Source organism: Danio rerio, chromosome 24 (assembly GCF_049306965.1).
Source record: "Danio rerio strain Tuebingen ecotype United States chromosome 24, GRCz12tu, whole genome shotgun sequence".
NCBI lineage: Eukaryota > Metazoa > Chordata > Actinopteri > Cypriniformes > Danionidae > Danio > Danio rerio.
Window position 1 is genome coordinate 26,392,501 of NC_133199.1, and position 21,916 is coordinate 26,414,416.

The following is a 21,916-nucleotide window of genomic DNA, read 5'->3' on the forward strand; positions in this document are numbered from 1 at the left end:
GTTTTGTAATGTACGTTCCAAGCAACAGTTGTGTTCCCTATTCATGACAGGAATGGCAGCTTGTCTTCATAATTTTACCCTGCCAATCAAACTCTGAACATCAGCTATTGTGCACTGAATAAAAATGCAAATGAACGGTTCTGACTTCTTTCAATCTCAACTCTGACTGCTACTTTTCTTTCATCCGATTTACCCATATTTGGTCAAAATAAAAATAAAAATGCAGATGTACTTAGAGAAAGGACTTGTGGGGTATAATTGAGACATGCGGTTAAACACAAGACTGACAAGATGTCTCAATTCAAACACGCCACGCTTCAGGAAACATGGGAATAATTGCTTTGCATTCTCATTTGGTAAAAACAAAATCCATTATTTTTAAACAATTTATATATCAGGAGGTAAATAGAAAAACTAAACAATAAAAAGTATTTCCATCTTAAAGTCTTATGTTTACTCTGATAAAGTCACATAATTTTTTGTTGGAGTGAAATTTATTTCATAATAGACCCTCTTCCCATTTCCGGGTTTCCTAGGGTGCTTTCACACCTAGACTTTTGTTTTGGAACCTGGAGCATTTCCCCTGTTAGCCTGGTTCATTTGGTATATATGAAGCAAGCAATCGCACTCGAATCCGCGCCAAAACATTCGGCTCAAGATCACCTGAATAAGGTGGTCTCTGCTCGATTGAATCGAATTCTTGAGCAGATTAATTGTAGTGAGAAAGCTAAACCATCCAACGAACTAAAGAAGCAGGCTATATTACAGTGTGTGGCTGTGTAATAGGCATATTTGGCTTTATGACTAGAGAATTATGAGTAGGGCAAGATGTCATCATTTCTATGCATTTCATGTCAGATACGAAGCATGCTCAACTATTTATGTGAGCTGTTTATGTGTTAGGAAATTGACCGACCTGCAGTCTTGGTTCATCTGTTATTTCTCTTTATAATGTAAAGCCTATAATGCATAGTCCTAGCCAAGGCTCTGTAAGAGAAAATCTTACCTCTGATGTACTTTTGGTGATGATATCTGTGGGTGTCAACATTCAAAATCAAAGCGCAGTTTTCGCCTATAACGTCTTATTACTTATCATTATAAATTACAATAAGGATGCATGACAGCTGAGCAGGACAGAAAATAAACCGTGAAACTCTGACCAATGTGAGGAGAGTTTACTCGCATGTGACTTGTTTCAGAATCTTTGGTCCATTTAGAAACATTTACGTGTGAAAGTGAACCACACCAGGAACAAAATGTAGCATTGTAACAATTTAAACCCCTGTTTCGGAACAAAATAATCCACGGCTGTGAAAGTGTCCTCAGTATTGGAAGACATCATAGTTTGGTAAACTTGACAGTGGATAGAAGAGAACAACAAATAATTTTTCTACAATCCTATTTGCTGAAATAATAAAAGAAAAACTCCACGATTGTGTTATCAAGACTTTCAGAAAAACAAAATGAATAGTGTGAGACTTATGATGGCAGCCAGTGGAGAAAATTATGTCAAATTTACTCTCGCCCTATAGACAATGCATTAGAAACACCTTGCATAGGCGGTAATTCGTTTTTTGTTTTTTTTTGTAATTTGATAAAAAGATGATATACTACATTACATAATACATTTATAAATGCAAATAAATGTTCATAATTTTATTTAGAAATCAAAATATTAAAAATTTAAAGGATTTACAATGACCATTAAACGTGTCATAACAGTCTTGTGAAAAAGGTCCACACTACAGGGTTTTCTATTGTGTGTTTGATTTTAATATATAAAGCCAGTTGTATGTTATTTAAACATTAAATACAATGACAATTGATATATTTATATTTATATATATATATATATATATATATATATATATATATATATATATTCAAAATACAATTGCAATTTAACTCAATTTAATAGACATGAATTGATATGACTTTTTGTTTTTAGCCAATACCAATACAAAGCCTTTCAGCTGACTTTGGATACTGATATTGATCAATTACATAGAGTACTAGATATTTTTCTGCATTTCTCCTGGCACTGGGTCTCCTCTCCACCAATCAGCTGGTGTGCAGTCTGGTGCAATATTGCTGCTGTCTCGTCATCCAAGTGGATGCTGCACACTGGTGGTGGATGAGGAAGCTCACTTAACAAAGATGTATAGCGCTTTGAGTGTCCAGAAATGTGCTATATAAATGTAAGGAATTATTAAGGAATTATTAAATTAATTGTACTGAACATGGACTGGATCCATTTACCATTAGCTGTCCAACATTTTAAGAGAAGCACAATTTAAGACAAAAATTACAAACATGACAATTTTCAAGGGTGATATTTGCTATTCAGCATTCTTTTATATGTATATATATATATATATATATATATATATATATATATATATATATATATATATATATATATATATATATATATATATATACATAATTAATAAACCATCAATATCTGTTTTATAATGTTATTGCCACTATGGTAATTGCTTTATATTAATCTATTAAATATTGGTGGCCAATTGTCCCTAAATCTCTAATAAAAATAAATAAATAAATAAATAAATAAATAAATAATAATAATAATAATAATAATAATAATAATAATAATAATAATAATAATAATAATAAATAACTGTACTATGTTTATTTGTTATTATTATTATTATTTATTTATTTATTTATATATATATATATATATATATATATATATATATATATATATATATATATATATATATATATATATATATATATATATATATTATATATATATATATATATATATATATATATATATATATATATATATATTTTTTTTTTTTTTTTTTTTTTTTAATTGTTTACATGCATCCTTTTTTTCAAATAATTATTAAACAGTTTGGGTAAAAGTTAAAGATTTTACATTACAATAATATGAAGAAAAAAAAAAATTCTCAAGCAGTATAAAGAATGTTCTCCATAAGAGACTTCACCCAGTTTTGGCCATTTCTGCTGATCTGGAGTTCAGCTGACTAAAGTTTGTGCTGATCTATTTTCAACTCTCCAAAATGCCCACAGTGGCGCAGGTTTCATGAGGAATGTGATGCTCAGCACGAAGCCTGCAGGGACTCCACAAAGCACAGCTCTTCGCTATTTCTGCCCTTTTGGCAGTAATGAAACTTTTGGGATCAACTCAAGAAATAACAGTGATGAGTGAGATAATGAATGTCAGCAAGAAATTGAGTCATATCATGTGCATAATCATTCCAGACATCTGTTAACGCAAGAAAATACTCAACTAATGGAAAATACTGTATACATACAATTATCAGGCAGATCTGGTATTAGTAATATTGGTAGGCAGTATTTATTTATTGCAGAAACTGACCACTGAAAAGCAATACCATAGACATGTTGAGCTTCAGACTTCTGAAACAATGCAATACCTTGTGTAAGTGACACTAAAGTTTTAATGTTTCTGCTTTAAAGGAACACTTTTTTACAGGAACACACTTTACAGTTGAGTTTTACCACTTTTTTAATCCATTCCATTGAATCCAAATGGCTGGGTGGGAACACCTTTAGCTTAGCTTAGCATAGATCATTGAATCAGATTAGACCATTAGCATCTCACTTTAAAATTTGCAAAGTTTTTCTATGTTTTTCTAATAAAGCTTGACTCTTCTGTAGTTACATTAGGTACTAAGACCAACAAAAATGAAAAGTTGTTATTTTCTAGGCTGATATGGCTAGGAACTAATCTCTCATCTGATGATCATGTTGTAAGTTACCTAGTAGGGGAGTATTTATTATTTACAAACACCACTGTTTACGTACAGTACATATTACGATTAACACGTTAATAACATGTAGACAGAGTCATAATAACAACATAAACATTTTCTGTCATAAATATCTATGTTTTGACACTGAAAAAAGTCAACACAAAAAATGCCTTAAAAAAATTGTTGATTTGGGAATTAGAATGTGTTTGTTTACACCATTTATGAATGCTCCATCAAACAAACATCACATTTTTGGAAAACATGCTTGGAAAACAACTTAAAAACACTACCCTCCAGTGGATTTCAGAAACATATTCATGTAACACGTGCATACCAACACATATACCTAATACTGTGATAGCATTGCAACCAGTTAGCATAATTTATGATCCCTAACTCACACACACACACACACGCACATATGTTGGTATTGGTGGTTACGAGCACTCTCCATTAGCGTGACGTATTTAATACAGTAAAAACAGTGTAGTATATTGTCTTTTCCCACACCTAACCTTAAACTCAGCTCTAACATGAAACTTGAAATCCTTTCAGATGAAAAGAGAAGTACTGGGGTTCCACAAGGTTGTGTCAGCTCATCAGAACCAGTACACACACATATACTACAGCTACCTTATAATGATGTTCATACAGTACAAACTGTGTTCTTATGTCTCAACCCCTCAACCCAACCCTCAAACAATCTGCATTTTTTATATTTTCATAATTCTGCGTTATTGATGAGTTGTTTTTCTGGAGAAAAAAAAAAATCTCCCCAAGGTCAAAATATACATGTGTAACTTTACATTTGGTCCCCACAGCATGAGGAATACAAGGCACACACACACACACACACACACACACACACACACACACACTCACACACACACACTCTGCATGACTGCATGTCCTTCATCTACCCCTGCTGTTTACCCACTAGAAGCTCCTATTTAATCCTTTCAGGCGTGGGAATGCGGCACGTGTTGAATTTGGATTCACGCAATTCCCCACACAATCAACAAAACACAAACATATCCAGTCAGCCGGCAGCTTTTATGCGTACATGTGAGAAATGCCATTCCCTCTCTATGCTGGGGTTTGTGCGTTGGCATGTTGTTCAGCTTTATGTACAGTATGTACGAGTTAAGCTACAGTTTTGCAGTAACAGAGTGTCAGAAGGAAAGAACATGAAACCATTTAAACATGCCACCACAGGGCTGTGCTGGAAGCTTTTTCTCTCCATATTTTCACTGCTGCAGAATAACACCTTGCTGACTTCACACTCTGGAGTGACCAGCATCAAATGCGCTCAGTTAAGGTCAAGTCTAAATTCATTTGTGTGTGTTTTGGGTGTGTTTGCTTTGGGGGTTTATCAACAGTTAAAATACCCCTGATTTATAATTTACTCTTTGTGCCTCCTAAAACTGGTTTACATATTTTCAAGGTCAACTAGCACTAATAATCTCATAATACACACTTTCATTTAGCTCTTTTCTCACAATGTCTGAAATGGTTTGTTTAAGGATCTCCTCTCTCTAAACTCCGCCTTTCAGTGAGCTCGCTCTGCTCTGATTGGTCTACCCCCCACCTGTTGAAAGTTCTAACAGGCTTCTTTAGCTTTGATATCTACTGATACAAACAGTAATAACTGTCTCAACTTTTAACTTGTGTATTCAAATCCAAGTCCTTATTTGCTGGAAGTGCCAGCTGAATTTACAATGACTGTGCAATACCTGAATACTCAATCACTTATGGTACTTTTACACTAGCACTTTTGGTCTGTCTTCTGAACTTGGGTGTCCACCAGTGAACTGTACCACCTGAAAGGGGTGGTCTGGGGTACTGTTTGTGCAAACTCTGGTACGGTTCAAGGGTGCATGGAATGCAATCGTACAAAATAACGGAAGTAAACCGCCAACTGTACAACACACTTTAGGTTTTATTCATTTGTGTGTGCCTGTGTATCACCTAACTTGGCGATAGTGATGCATGTCTGCTTGTCTTCACTAAAAATGACTTCTGAACGTTTTTTTTTTTTTCAGATTTTTTTTTTGTGGTAAATAGACAAAAGGGTCTCTCTATATTTTGGTTTTGGTACAAAAACCAAAGGTTTCAGTAAAAGCAGAACGACCATAATATGTGTACATCTCCATTTTGCTTTTATGGCCATCCCCTAGCAACAGCTGTACACAAAACAGCATCTTGATGACGCAAGCGTATAGGGGGTTCAGAAGGAAAAAAGACAGTTTGAATACAAACCAGCCAAGATAGTCGATTCTATCGAACTATCGAACTTAGGTTCGAACCAGGCATTCAGCCCAAGTGTGAAAGCAGTCTTCAATCTATGTATATATTTGTAAATTTGTTAAATAAAATGTTAAAACATTTTGGATTAGCAAGATTACTACTACTACTACTACTACTACTACTACTACTACTATTACTATTATTATTATTATTATTATTATTATTATTATTATTATTATTATTATTATTATTATTATTATCAATTTAGATAAATAAAATCCATTCAAAAGAAAAGTCTTGAAGCATCCATTTAAATTATTGTCCTTATTTAAGTTGATTTAAGTAGATTTTTTAAATTATTGCAATATTGTAATTGTTTTTTATAAATGTGAAAATATTCTTGGGGTGGCACGGTGGCTCAGGGGCTCAGGTGGTTCGAGTAGAGACCCGCTGACCCGCTGACCCGCTAGATCAGTTGGGATTTCTGTGTGAATTTCTCCCGTGTTCATGTGAGTCTCCCGTAGTTGCTTTTGTTTCCCATATTTGGATTTGGATAAACTAAATTAGCCGTAGTGTATGTGTGTGAATGTGGAAGTGTGTAGGTGTTTTTCAGTACTGGGTTGCGGCTGGAAGGGCACTCACTGCATAAAGCATATGCTGGCATAGTAGGTGGTTTATGCTGCTGATAAATGAGAGACTTGAATGAATGAATGAATGAATGAATGAATGAATGAATGAATGAATGAATGAATGAATGAATGAATGAATGAATGAATGAATGAAAATGGTCTTTTAGGAAAGTTAAGCATCAAACCCTTCTTCTAACGCCCAGAATCTTATTCCTGACCCAAAACCAGTGCTGCATGTTATTTTTTTGTGCTTCTTTCATCTTCATATCGCATGTCATCATAATCCCAATAATAAATGAATTCTGTCTCTCTGTGCATCTTGTACAATCCCCATGTCTCCCCGTTCCAGACCCTCCCAGATCAGTTTTATCAGGATTATTTGATTTGATTTTGACAATGAGGGATGAGCCTCTGTGCTGATTAATTGTGGCTCTGTGTTTGTAAGGACTGTGGAGATATTAATTGAATCTGATATTAAACATTACAGACAGAATTGGACAAGATGCTGGGCTGATTTAATACTTCTCTGCATGCTGAGAAAAAGCAACGGGTAGAGGGATGAAAAATAAAAAAAAAACTTGGGTTGGTTTTTGGGTCTGAGTGAAGGTTTAACTCAAACTGACCTGTAATCAATGCACACGTTTTCTCAACCGTAGGACACACAGAGCCTGTTTACACACACACAGTTCAGATCCATCTCAACTGATCGGATCACAAGTCGACAGAAAAAAAAAAATGTGTAAAGATGGTCCAAAATGGTTTGTGAGCTCATCAGTCAAAGCAGTACTTCAGAAAACACCTTTTGTGGCGTAGAACCAACAATTGAGGATATAGTGAAGTTTTAACTCAAGTACATGCAAAAAAAAAAATAATAATAATAAAATAAATAAATAAATAAATAAATATCTTCATAAGTATTTTATATGTTGCTTTACTCGTTCTTAAAAGCATTTGATAAATAAACATTTCATCAATAAACATTTATTCTTATCATAAATGTTGAAAACCCACTGCTTAATATTTTAATGAATGCCATGGTTTGTTTTTCAGGCTTCTTTGATGAATAGGAAGTTCTAAAGAAAATAACATTTAGTATTTTGTTACATTAGACGTGCATTTACTTTTATCTCTATAACTTTTTGCTTTTGATAAAAGTGTGAATATCTCAAAATAAATAAATATTACTGACCTCAAATATTTGAAATGCCATTGAAAATGTATTTCATACTCCCCTATTAACTTGTTTTGAAGGTATTTTTAATTTGCTAAATAGTAATCTAAATTAAATGTGTTGCTTTGGAAATTGAAATAAAATTAGATACATTTGATTTTTTTATATTTTATTAAAATTTAATATTTGATTCATTTTAGTGCATTCCAGATGAATAAACGTTCTAGTTTATTAAAAATCTTACTGCCAGAAGTATTTTTCATTACTTCTCTAACCTCTTTTTTGGTTCATCTCTAAATCTTTAAAAACAAAAACAAATAATGACCTTGTTTTTTTTTTAAAGAAGGAATGTTAATCTTTCCCTCAACTCTCCTTTCAATAGATATATTTACTGATTTGCATATTTTCCCTGGATATTATTTAACTATTCGACACAAGTTCATGCTGACTCATGCATTTAGTGACAGTTCCTGTTTATTTGCCAAAATACTTCAAAATAAAATAAAATACAATACAATTAAATTATAAAAAATAATAAATTAAATTAATTGTTACTAGTAGCGATGAAAAACTTAATTAATTAATGAAATAAATGAAATTCAAGTCAATTAAAGTTTAAATTATATATATATATATATATATATATATATATATATATATATATATATATATATATGAATGTATTAAAGTAATTAAACTAAAATTTAAATAAAAAATAAAGTAGAAAAAGTAGAAAACAAAGTAGTAAAGTGAATAGAAAATAAAGTAAAAAACAGTAATTACAAAAACAAATAAATACAAATACTAAAAATGACATATTAGAAATAAAATAAAAAAGAAAGAAGAATGTTTTATAGTATCTCAATAGGACAGTATTAAAACAACACTAGTTCAGTACGGCTTCATGCTGTTCTGGATGCTAATGTACTACAGTAATATAAACTAAAAGTAGTCCCAGCTGATAGCATTGACTCAATCAGTCTTTCCATCAGGGCAGAGCACAGAAAGAAAAGCATAAATATTGAAAGCAGAATTAGCATGTGCATGAAGCTCAATATGAAGGAAGTCTGATCAGTTCTCACAGCAGCTGAGGTCCAGACACAAGGAAAAGAGCATTTTAATTTTCACTTTCTGCTTTCTGATTACCACATATACTAATTATCTTTCCTTCGTTTCATCTGAATGTGTTTGTGAAGATGCTTTAGGCAAACAGCATCCGGCAGCAAACTGTGCTTAGACAAACACTGAGAGAATACAAAAGCTCATTTACACCAAAAGGACTCAGAAGTACACTCTAAAAAATAACTCAAGCGATCTGTTACCACCAAAGAGTTTAATACATTGTTGTAACTTAAAAATTCTACATTGCTGATTATATTAAAACTTTTAAATTGCCAGAGTAATTTTATTAAGTTTACACAACAGGAAAATATTGATAATTACATCAACTTAAAAAAGAGGGTAATTTAAAGATAAATATACCTGTCAATTAGTTTAAAACAATATTTAACTTATAACAACCCAAAAAAATTGCGTTGATAACTCAATTTTTTCACACCAACCGAGTTCTGGATTTCAAAGCTCCTCCCTCACTGAACGATCAACAGGCATGTCCGGACAAGTTTTAAGCAGACTGTTTGGCACAAAGGATACTTTAAGGTGAGAAATCTGGGTTTTATTTCATTTCCAAATCAATATTCTACATTCCATTAGTGTTGGCTACTCCTGGTAAATTATAGTTGATGTTGGCAGTGTTTTTTGACTAGAAAATAGTAGATAAGAAAGTAAAAACACATACGGTAAGCCAGAAAGGCAATTTAGTATATATGTCAAAATAACAAAGTTTATATAGTAGATGCTTTTTTCATAAATAGTATTGCTTTATCCTGCATGTTTTATGTTAGTTACCCTAGCAGAAATATATTTTCTGGAGCTTGCTCACAGTTGTTATCCAACCTGAAATTTGTATTTTATTCCTCCTGTTCTTATGGAAAATATTACATTTATCTACTGATTGCTAAGATTTTCATACAAAGTTCATGCAACTGTATTACAACTTTCTAGGCTGATCTGTATTTTAGATATAAGTAGGCTTGTATATAAAATAGGTTGGGGTGCAAAATGTGTAAATTTGAAACATCAACACAAATAGTTTTGCTAAAACATTACAGACTACACCATGGTAATTGTGGGCAACCATTTCCATGCCTCTGTCAAGATTGTTTGTGTTTTTTCAGAACATGGGGCAGCCTTAGATCACATTTATCAAGACATCAAACTTAGAAAACCTCCAGATTTGCAGAAAGTTTTTATTTTACTTGTCCTTGTTGCAATGCCATGACAATTTCCATAGAAATAAAAAAAAAACACGAAACTGTCATCTGTGTATTTCAGAACTGCAATTTCAGAACTAACATTTATGGAACATTTGCTTCGCACAGAAGCCGAAAACATACTCCTCACTCATTGCATGACTTCAAGGCAGACATAATAAAAAGGTATGTATGTTCATTCAATGCAGATCAACACAGTGATGTGGAAGGTCAAAGTGGGGATCTGTCTGATGAAGGTCAAGATGACAATAATGATGTGACAGACCTGCCAAACTGCATAGAAAAAAAAAATAGCTTTGTTGTTTCTAAAACTGGAGAGCACTTTTAATGTATCTTACAGGTGTATAAAAGAGGTTGGTAAAGAGTTAAATTTTATATCTCGATCAGCATCTGGACCCATCATCAAAGGTATTTTACAGTCCTGCTTGGGTTGTAAAGCCCATCTTACAGTCCACAAATCTGTCTAATGTAAACCTTTTGCATGAAGTAACAAAAATAAACAATTTTCAAGTTGTTGCAGATAAAATGGGCAAGAAATAAGGGATATCTTGGAGCGCTGGCCTGCATTATCAGATGCAACACAGGTAAGTTTAGTTTTATTTTTAGTCTAGTTTCACAATTTTGCGAGAAAATCATCTTGAAGTTATTTATGCTAAAAACTTCTTACAACAATAACATATTACATGTTATTTGTTGTGTTACACATTGTATACAATTATTCCATTATTTAATTATTCTATTTTTTCTACAGATAAATGAAGAATTCAAGAGGATAACCACTGTAGGTCTTGAATCCACATTTATGGCCAAACTTGACAAATGCACCCCAAAACTAATGGACCTGGCCTCATCCAGGGGAGGAGCTAAAGGGGAAATAATCGGAAGGATTAAGGACATGCTTCTTGAGGTATTGTAAATAATTTGTACACACTAGAATAGTTTAGATTTGTGTTAAATTGTCAGGTTGCCATCAGTTGTTTGTTCAGATAAAATTATATTAATTTACTGTAAGTACTTTATCTTAATATATATTTTTCTAATTAAACAGAACAATGCAGTTGAAGTATGGAGAGAAGTAGCCATTCACTGTCTTGTTGTCTATCTTGGAGAGAAAGAAGAGGATCTTTTCAAGGAGTTTGCTGTGAGTATTACAATGTTTTAAAATTAAAATTAAATATTCCCTTGACAGTGGAAACATACAAGACAAAATATGTGCTCAATGACTGCTCTCTTTTAGTTAAATGTGTAGGTATATTACATTGTCCACACACACTGGGTTTACCTAGCTCTGTGTTAAAATAACAATGTACTATTTAGTTCAATAAACAGATGTTGACAATAATGAGAAAGATTTGTAAAATGGGTGTGACAGTTGCGTTTCACTTTTCCATTTAAATTACATTGTGAAACGAATTATTCTTATGAGTGAGTAGCTGGGTGCATGCATGTAAGGGGTAAAATAAAACAAAGTCTCCAGAGATTAACTGAAATTATATGTAAGTAAAATAAAAAATTGAAGTAATTATAAATTTAATTATCTCTATCATGCTAATCTAATTTTTTTTTTCTTGCTTTACAAGAATACACAAGAAATTGAGGCAGACCTTGAAAAGCAAGTGATGAAAATTGCCATCATTGGTGATCTGTCAACTATGGAATTAAACCACAAGACGGGAACCATCATTGTTGAGGGAATCAGAATCCTGATTGGAATGGATATCTCAAGGTGTTGTGCTCTGCTAACGGGCATAATATATGCTCTGAATCTGAGCTACCCCAAGGAGCTTAAATATACTTGTTAAGTGTTTCAGAAGCTGTTTCTTGAACTTGATGGACTGAATCCCAGTGCAAAAGTAATGCGTCTCAAGAACAGCATTTTCTGAAGCCTCTACTTATTTCAAAGTACATTTTGCTCTTTATGTTGCAACTACATTGTTTTGTATTTTGAAGTCCACATGCTGATCTTTTTATTTCATACTGTTTATATGAATGGTGGCATTTATATATGTTTGTTTATAATAATACAAATGTTACATGTTTTACAATTAAGGTTAACTAATAACAAGTAGTTTGTAAAATATTCAATTTATAAGTTAATAGTTAGCTTTAAGTGTATCAATGCCTATAACTCTTGTTTTGATGGAATTCATTGTGATGGCATAGCTATGCATGCATGCACATTTTTGAAGGCAAAGCTGACGGGTCAGTTTGTTTATAATTTGTGAGACAGTACACATTTGTGTTGTGTAAACTTTGAGAAGTGCAATATTTAAAATAAAAAACTGAAAACTGTGTTTCTAAATAAATAAAAAGCTACTGAAATTAAAATTGCTGTTGTTTAAAAATGTATTTCTTACAAGTACCTAAATTAACAATAATATGAAAACAAACAAAAAATTTAATTTCAGCTACTTAATTTTTTTGAGATTCTAAACTTGAAAACTAGCATGTATAATTATGGTAATTAAGTACATAACACTGGTTTTTGTTTAAATGTTAATAAAAAAAAGCTAGTTGGAACAACTTACTTTTTTAAGTACTCAACTTAAAAAAATTGAGGTTATGCTATGTAAAAATACCTCTGATTGAAGAGGTAAAGGTAATTTGGCTAACTTAATAAAGTTTGCTGTCTGAACTTCATTTTGTTAGATGTTGCCGTAACTTGAAAATATTGATGCAAACTGTTGCGTTGATTTTTTTTGTTTGGTCTAAACAATATTTTTTAGAGTGTACACTCAAAATATCAGACCATCAACTTGGTAGCAAAAACAACGTTTTAACTACCGAAAAGCTATGAAAGAAATGTGAGGGAAATGTTTTATTTTAAATCTTAATAAATTTAAAAAAAAAATTTTTTTTGACCAATTATAATTTTCTAAAGATGACTACAAATCAAATATACAAATAAATATATCAAACTGAATGAATAATAAATGAATAAACAAACAAACAAACAAACAAACAAATAAATAAATTAATTAATTAGTTAATAAATAAATAAATAAATAAATAAATAAATAAATAAATAAATAAATAAATAAATAAATAAATAAATAAATAAATAAATAAATAAATAAATAAATAAATAAATGACAGTTTATTTAAAATGTGCAAGAAAGGTAAAGATATTTGTAGGTTGTAATTTATTTTTGCAATATTTTGCTTGAATTTAATTGTAGTATCTTTCAATTTCTAAATATGTTTGGTGACTAAACTAAAAAGTAACTCACATTACATTTTTTAAAAAGTAACTCAAATATTATTACATATTTTTTAAAAGTAATGCATTCTTTTACACATTACTTAGAAAAGTAATATTATTATGTAACTCAAGTTACTTGTAATGCGTTACCACCAACACTGGACATAATGGTCAAATTGCCTGTTGTTTTGAATTCACACGTCTCTGCCACCTAGCAATTTTTGCTAACAAAAATAACATATTTACTGCACTGAAGCAACTTTGCTCTTCTACCTACTGTATGCACCTTTGGGGGAAGTCTAGTAAATCATAGACAATTATAATTTAAATCTCAATCTTAGAATAAATGAATAATAGCCTAATGTAAAATATAAAAGCAAAACATCAGTAGGCCATTTGTAACTGAAAAAAGCCTTTGGCCTTTAAAATGGCCCTATATTAGTTGCCAATTTTATAAAAGATTTGTGTCAGTAGCTGTGACGTCCCTCATCTCATTTTGGGTGTCTGTCAATTTTTCTGTCCTGCACTCAAAAAATGCTATGGGTTTGTCTCGGTATTGGGAATGAGTAGTCTCCAAATGTCTTATTAATTTGACCACATGCATTCGTCAGCAAGAACTTTGCCGCAGATAATGGAGGGTCAGGGGCTCTTTGCTTTTATAAAATGAAATAGAACCATATTTCAGGTAACTATCTTGGAAATTCCTGCATTTCGTGTTTTCAGTATTGCCAGCGCTGCCTCCTAAAATGTTTGGAGCTTCTTCACCTGGGTCCAGTATGCTTGGGTCAAGTTGCTGCTGAAGGCAAATCAGTGAGACTGTTTTGTTGAGGATGAATTACAAATTTGGTCAGCCAGGAAATAAAAAGAACTAAGGCAACATGATCGTTCTCCTAACTGTCCACTGCTAAGAAATGTAAAAAATATGACGTGACCCCCCACAAGCTCGCTGAGGCCCCCTTGTGGGCTGGAATCCCCCTGTTAGAAACCGCTGCTCTATCCAACAATAAAACGATTTATTCCTTATTTGCTGTTTATTTATTTATTTATTGTACTACTAAAGAGTGTATGTTGCCAGAAATAAAGAACAGACCAGCATAAGTACTTTATTTACTACCAATGGAAGTGAATGTAGGCTGCAAACTCACTGTTTACAGAGCCTTGTCCTCACAGACCCCAAACAGCAGAGCAATAACCAATTTAAACACATTGAAAAGAAAACAGCAGAGACTGTAACTGCACCAGCAAACTAGAGAGGAGAAATATTACACCCTGCAGCTCTTTATCCGCTACTGTACTCTATTGTCAAGATCACCATAAATGTGTTTTTAGATTTGTTTTTATAATGCTAGCACACTTTGTCTATAAAAACAATTTTTATTACCACATAATTTCCCTATTGTAAACTTCAGCTACAGAGTCAGTTTCTCTTATTAGCTATTAAATGCAGATAATGTAAATACAGGGTATGTTTTACTTTTTGGTATAGTGTTTGATTTAACAGTCAAGTGAACTAGCATTAATTCGCATTTTATTTTGGCTCCTAGACAAAAATGATTAGGAGAGTAATAATAATAAAAATAATAATAATAATATAAATAAAGTAGTATGCCCCCAATGGTACAAACTAAGGCATTGGTGTATCGCTATACCGCTTTAAAAAATCATTAGAAAAATAGGCAATCAAATGCATTAAATATTACATATTAACATTACATACATAACCATCTGTTAATTAACGGTTTCCATATTTTGTGATTCACAAGTGTTTTCCATTTATTTCCAGTCATAAACTGCATTATGGGATGTTGATCTTTGCTCTGTTAAGTTTGGTGGTGAAAATTTAGATCTACAGATTAACATATTGGCTTTTATTGACAGTTTAGTCATTTAAAATGATAGATTGTATAAAAAATACTTAAAGAAAAAAGTCTGTAAAATAACAGAAAACTTACTGGCAGTGTAATAACAAGTTTTTGTAGCATAATTGTAACGAGGAAGTTGGGTGGCAACGGAGTGAGGATGCATGTGCAGCTTTATCTAGAAACATCAGACAGGCAACCGTCAATCAGGAGCAAACAGGTACATATAATACAGGGAAATCCAGAAGTGTAGACAAGGTCATAGGCAATATGGTCAATTCCCCATTAAGACCAAGTTGTGAATTACTTTAGAAGAGCAGTGCAATCTGACGATGCATTATCCAGAGGATGATAATGTGTAACACTGTCATAAATGATCTCATCCCTTTCGAGTGTGCATGCGCATTAGCTCAGGCAACCTGAAAAAAAAACTGCCAATTTTGTTTAATTAGAATGTTTAGAAACTAAACTTTTGAGACAGATGTTGCTTTTTATTGGTGATTCCAAATATGTCAAATTGATTCCAAATAATCGTAAGCTTGGCAAACAGTTTTGGAGAATTGAATGTTTCCCCATTCAGACAGAAAGCCGGAGCATACTTTCCAAGAGGTCTTTCAAAGATGGCCACCAAGTGAAATCACTTGCCATAAAGGGATTTTGACAATACTCAGTAATGTGTGTGTGTGTGTGAAACTAAGAGGTTTAAATAGTCCAGGTAAACAATAAAAATGAGTTTCAGCTGTGTGTGTTCAAATGACAGCTGGGAGAGGAGTGATTGGTGCAATGATTTCTGCTGGCGATCACAGCAGTAATATTCAACACCAACCCAGACAATATATCACTTTAAACTATTACAAATGTCAATAAAGTCACTTTTTAGAACTTTTTAAGGTTAAAGGTTGATGAAAAAAAGATCAAGGTCCCATAATGCAATTTAACAATATTAATAAATTTCCAGATATTTTTTATAGTGTACATTTAGCTGTAGTGGATTAAACAAACAAACAAATACCAAGACCATGCATGTTTCTTTTTTCTAAAATGTTACAAAAAAAGTACAACCTATTTATATATTCAATATGCTACAGTATATATATATATATATATATATATATATATATATATATATATATATATATATATATATATATATATATATATATATATATATATATATATATATATATATTTATTTATTTATTTATTTATTTATTTTATAATATATATTTTTTTTATTTAAAGTACCCTTCTGTGAACTCTCCACTTAAAATGAGAAAATCTAAAAGGACAGGACCTGTTTTTCTGTGACATGTGTAATATGAACACTGATGTGGTTGTGTGGTGAAGCCAAAGATAAATTTCCACTTGTGGACTATAAAGAAAGAAACAAAAACAAAAAAAAAACAGCAGACTCAAGTTCAACAAGATTATTCTTGTCAACAATGCAGCAAAAAAGGTAAAGAAAACAATATTACAGAAACGAAAGGAAAAAACTTTAGAATGAACAAATGACTGAATGAATTAATAAATGACATCTAAATTAGTTTAATAAATATATGCATGTAAAATTGATTAATACACTTTTACACTTTTTTGAATAATTAATACACTTTTACAATAGTTTTAACTGTCCGGTGACCAATATGGATTTGGAACTAAAAACTGATTTTTAAAATCTCATTAAACATTTTTTTTATTTTAAGTTTTACAAATAACACAAAACGAACAAATAAAATATAGAGGCATTTATTCATTTTCCTTCAGCTTAGTCTTTATTTCAGAGACCGCCACAGTGGAATGAACCACCAACTATTCTATTCTTATTTTTTTTATGCAGCGGATGCCCTCCCAGCTGCAACTAAGTACTGGGAAACACCCATATACTCTCGCATTCACACAGTCACCCAATTCATCTACAGCTTGTGTTTGGACTGTGGGGGAAACCGGAGCACCCAGAGGAAACCCATGCCAACATGTTGAGAACACACAAACTTCACAGAGAAATGCCAACTGACCCAGCTGGGACGCAAACCACTGAACTTCTTACTGTGAGGCGACAGTGCTAATCACTGAGCCACAGTACCAATTAAAATACACATAATAAAAAAGCTTTAAAAATAATATTAAGATTAACGCTCAAGATTAAGCATATAAATCAATGTGATTAATAGATCTAAGAATCTAAATGTCCAGTAACTGAATCATTAAATGCTCAAGTAACACCTAAATACATAAAACATTTTCTTTAAAAAAAAAGTTCAGGAGCAAAATGAATAAGGATAGAGACCATAAATAAGTATAGAGGCTCTCATTTTGCAAAAGAAGGAATGACGTGAGTTGCGATGGACAGCAGAGAGCAGATCTGCCGTGCTGCTGAGCTTTTAATGAACTGGTGATCACTGTGAGCTGCAGTCACCTCCATTAATCACTTCTTTTTCATGTCTGCAGGATCTTGAAGACACGCGGCGCAGCTAAACCTCAACATATGCTTCCGGCTGGATTATTAACCAAGAGCGCAGCGACCAGTCTTTCTGAGTCTCCTCTCTTCCTTTATGATCATTTCCACCCGTCTCCGTCCTTGAGTTACTGACAGCCATTAGCACAAACAAAGGCCATGAGAGCATTAATCTTTCATGCCAGACTTCATGTCATTTAATTGTCTTGTGGTCATGCAAGGTTTCAAATTGAGTTTCATTTTATGAAGCTTCTAACCTTAAAAGAGAGGGTAAGTTTTAATGTTAAGCATACAGAGAGAATATATCAAGCTAGGACTTATTTAAATATGCATTAGTGTTCAGATTGGTTTGGTGGGTCCAGGCTAATAAAATCTATAAAAGTGGTGCCAAGAAAGCATTATATTAGTTATTGTTATGGTCACGCTCTTAGCACTTAATTTTTATTTAACGCTGACTATTTTAAAGTATGTATGTAATATTATAATTATAATATTTATTTTTATTTATATTTATATTATAATTATTTTATTTTTATTTAATCAAATAATAATATTGGCTATGCGGTGGCACGGTATGTAGTACTGTCGTCTCAAAGCAAGAAGGCTGCTGGTTTGAGCCTCGGCTGGGTCAGTTGGCTTTTCTGTGTGTAGTTTGCATGTTCTCCCTGTGTTTGCGAGTTCTGAGTTTCCTCCGAGTACTAAAATTTCCCCCACAGTCCAAAGACATGCGGTATTGGCGAATTAGGCTAAATTGTTTGTAGTGTATGTGTGGGACAGAGTGTGTATGGATGTTTCGCAGAGATGGTTTGCAGCTGGTAGGGCACACAAAAACAAATGCTGAATAAGTTGGCGGTTTATTCCGCTGTGGCGACCCCAGATTAATAAAGCAACTAAGCCAAAAAGAAAATAAATGAATGAATGAATATGAATATTTTTACATTTTAATTCAAATCAAATTGAATCATCTTTGAATCAAAGTTAAATAATAATAAAAAAAAATTGAATATTATTTTTAAATTGTGTGACAAAGCAATGCAAAACAATGTAATTTAAAAAAAAACTAACAAAAAAACTGAATTAAACACAAAAAGAAATCAGTTAAAAACAAAATTAAAAACAAACAAAAATAAGTTAAATAAAATTACACGAATGAATGAATGAATTAATGAATTAATGAATGGATGGATGAAAGAAACAAAACATAAATAAATAAACAAAAAAATAGATTAAAAAATAAACAAAAATTATATAATGAATAGAACAAAAATAAACAAAAAAATGATTTAAGAAAGAAAGAAAACAAAAAACTAGGAAAGAAAGAAGTCAATTGGGAAATAATTAAATTTCAAAACTTAATTAAAGACAAGTGAAAAAATAAATAAAATGAAATAAAATATTCTTGAATGAACAGACGAACAAATAAACAAAAAAGAAAGAAAGAAAGAAAGAAAGAAAGAAAGAAAGAAAGAAAGAAAGAAAGAAAGAAAAATGAATCAGTTTAAAAAATGAAAAACAAACAAAATAAATAAAATAAAATTACACAAATGAATGAATAAATGAATGAATAATTGAATGAATGAATGAATGAATGAATGAATGAATGAATGGATGGATGAATGGATGGATGGATGGATGGATGGATGGATGGATGGATGGATGGATGGATGGATGGATGGATGGATGGATGGATGGATGGATGAATGAATGAACGAACAGACAAAACAAAGGTAAGAAGGAAACAAAACCTACATTAAATAAAGAATGAAATCGATTAAAAAATAAACAATACAGAAAGAAAGAAAGCAAGAAAGCAAGAAAGAAAGAAAGAAAGAAAGAAAGACAGAAAGAAAGAACTCAATTGAAATTAATTAACAGTTAAAAACTAAATTAAAGAAAACTGAAAAAATAAAATAAAATCAACATAAAATATACAAAAATAAATGAACGAATGAATTAACAATTGATCGAATCAACAATGGATGAAACAAACAAACAAACAAACAAGAAAGAAAGAAAGAAAGAAAGAAAGAAAGAAAGAAAGAAAGAAAGAAAGAAAGAAAGAAAGAAAGAAAGAAAGAAAGAAATGGTATTTAGTCTTCAGATGCATGGATAAAAACCTGTGAACTCAGGTCAATGAATCTGCTGGCTGCAGTCTGAAGCCCAATATCACTCAGTGACTCCTATTTGAGTCCACTGCCTCAGATCAATATGAAAACACCCCCTCACCAAATATTACAGTTCCTGCAGCAGTACACCTCAGATACACCTTGATTATTTGCACGGTAAACATCCAGGCATTACCTTTCCACATCAATCCGAGAATTACAAGCCTTCACTGCAGCAAAACAACGCAACGCTTGCGTGTCCCGTCTGCCAGAAATGTTAATGCATTCCTCCCAAAGCATCGCACATCATTACATTGCAGGCAATCCTTATTCAAGAAGGCGCTCAAGTTTACAATCAACACTTTATGAAGCGTCTATTGCTATGCGGGAAATGTCTGCGATGGCCCTCCACTTGCCCGTCCTCATGGGACAGACACACAGATCTCAAAAGCAACACCAAAGACTTCAACGAAAGACAGAAAAAGAGCCAGAGGAAGGGTGAGTGAGAGGAGAAGGACAAAATAAAGCTCTCTCTTCACCACAGGACTGCTCTTACTGAGATAAGCACAAGAAGCCAAAAGGGTGAACCATCACCTAAACCATGAGCAAGACCAGAGCGAGAGGATGGAGAGTAAACTGGATGAAAGGGAAGAAGGAAATACGGCTGGAATGAATGAATGCAGGCAGGCACGAGGGAAGGAACGGTGCCCATGTTTGAAGTCCATGTGTATCAATATCTCTTATTTCCTCCACTGAGACTGCACCGGAGAGATTGTAAAGAACTCAAAAGAGCCACAGAACAAAGACCGGGTCCCTGGCTGAGGAACAAAGAGGCAAGCAGAGCCCGGCTCATTTCATGTCTTTCATGGCATTTTCATAGGCTTCTTGACATGCCTTCGATCAGGCGAGGGCAGGGAAAGAAACACATCCACACCTTGAGCAGCGTTCAAAAGCTTGTGGAACTTGAAAAAATAAATAAATAAATAAATAAAGATGGAGATGTATGGAAGAAGTTGAATTGAGACCCTCATGGTGGCTGCCACCCTCTGTGGTGACTCCCTTACTCTTAAAAGAGTGTTTTGGGCAGGATAGAGTTGTCCAAACACACATATACACACAAATAGGAGCTTGCACATGCTGCTTCAGATTTCGTCTGCCAGGCTAAGTGTGTGTAAGACACCCCTGTGGGCTTTCAGATCATCCAAAGTAGAAAGAAAAAACCCTCAAATCACTTACTGTGGTGGATTTTTTTTTTTTTTTTTTTTTTTTGCATTTTATAAAGCAATGTGAGTGGTGCTTGGCTGAGCAAAACTCTGTGCCACAAATCAAGCGGGCTGCGGGTGGGTGCCAGGTTGCTGAGAGCCTACTCCCATGTTCTGGGTGTTTGCTTCTAATTTTGCATATTCTGCACTACTGTATGTCATTTCATAGTGTAAAACAGAAGTGGCCAAGTTGCATCCTGGAGAGCAATGGCCCTGCATCTTGAGAATCATCGCTTAAGGGCGTCACACACAGCGCGAACATGACAGTTGAAAGTATCACACACCAGACGCACACAATCACATGGTATTTAAAAGGAAACTAATCAGATAGCGCTCTGTGGCGCGGCTGAAATATGAACTGTGTCCTGAGTCGTGACGGGGCACCGCTGACACCTGCCGACTTGCGGCGCTGGTGTGTGTACCCTGATAAAAAGCTATGTGTGCTTAATACTGTTCCAATTCACATGTAGTTCATATTTAGCCAAGAACAGTTCAAATTCCCCCCAGGTGTGTTTTTGCTCTCATTTATCGAAGATGAGGAGATTACTTGTGGAAACCTGCGACAAAAACTACAAATTACAAAATGTGTCTTCTAAATTCCTAAACAGCTCCTGTTCTGTTTTTTTTTTTTTTTTTAAATGAACTTCCATGTAGTGTGTAACAAAGCACTACGTGAATGAAAACATCCAGCTGAAGTTTAAATCTGAAAGTGCACCGTGTTTAAAACTATTGATTCTTTAACGAAATAGAAGACTCAAGAGTCGAATAAATGAATCGAATAGGGTTCGGATATTTTGCTTAAACGTGTTGGCGTCGATACTGTACATCACCAAATATAAAGTTTCATTTACGGTAAAATGTGAACGCGCTTTCCCTT

General features: G+C 32.9%; 2 protein-coding genes across 13 annotated transcripts in view; one reads left to right on the forward strand and one right to left on the reverse strand.

Moving 5' to 3' along the window:
• ctnnd2a (catenin (cadherin-associated protein), delta 2a) overlaps nt 1-21,916 on the reverse strand; it is a 579,694-nt gene that overhangs the window by 354,077 nt on the left and 203,701 nt on the right. The gene's annotated exons all lie outside the window — the stretch shown is intronic.
• Nucleotides 9,123-12,484, forward strand: si:dkey-40h20.1. 2 transcript variants are annotated; one of them, NM_001423506.1, is made up of 7 exons: nt 9,123-9,482; nt 10,265-10,321; nt 10,497-10,564; nt 10,668-10,740; nt 10,908-11,063; nt 11,205-11,297; nt 11,737-12,448. In NM_001423506.1, exons 5-7 carry the CDS (start codon nt 10,959-10,961, stop codon nt 11,956-11,958), a joined length of 420 nt encoding a protein of 139 aa, NP_001410435.1. In that variant the 5' UTR covers nt 9,123-9,482; nt 10,265-10,321; nt 10,497-10,564; nt 10,668-10,740; nt 10,908-10,958; the 3' UTR covers nt 11,959-12,448. The 2 variants fall into 2 exon arrangements, with proteins under 2 accessions (NP_001410435.1, XP_068073127.1); XM_068217026.1 differs by having other exon boundaries at nt 9,454-9,482; nt 10,218-10,321; nt 11,737-12,484.

Bases quoted from the DNA above. Each gene is read 5' to 3' on its own strand.
- si:dkey-40h20.1 (NM_001423506.1), top strand. From the start codon at position 10,959: ATGGCCAAACTTGACAAATGCACCCCAAAACTAATGGACCTGGCCTCA. The intron at 11,064-11,204 runs GTATTGTAAATA...CTAATTAAACAG, and splicing joins TTAAGGACATGCTTCTTGAG to AACAATGCAGTTGAAGTATG. The intron at 11,298-11,736 runs GTGAGTATTACA...TTGCTTTACAAG, and splicing joins ATCTTTTCAAGGAGTTTGCT to AATACACAAGAAATTGAGGC.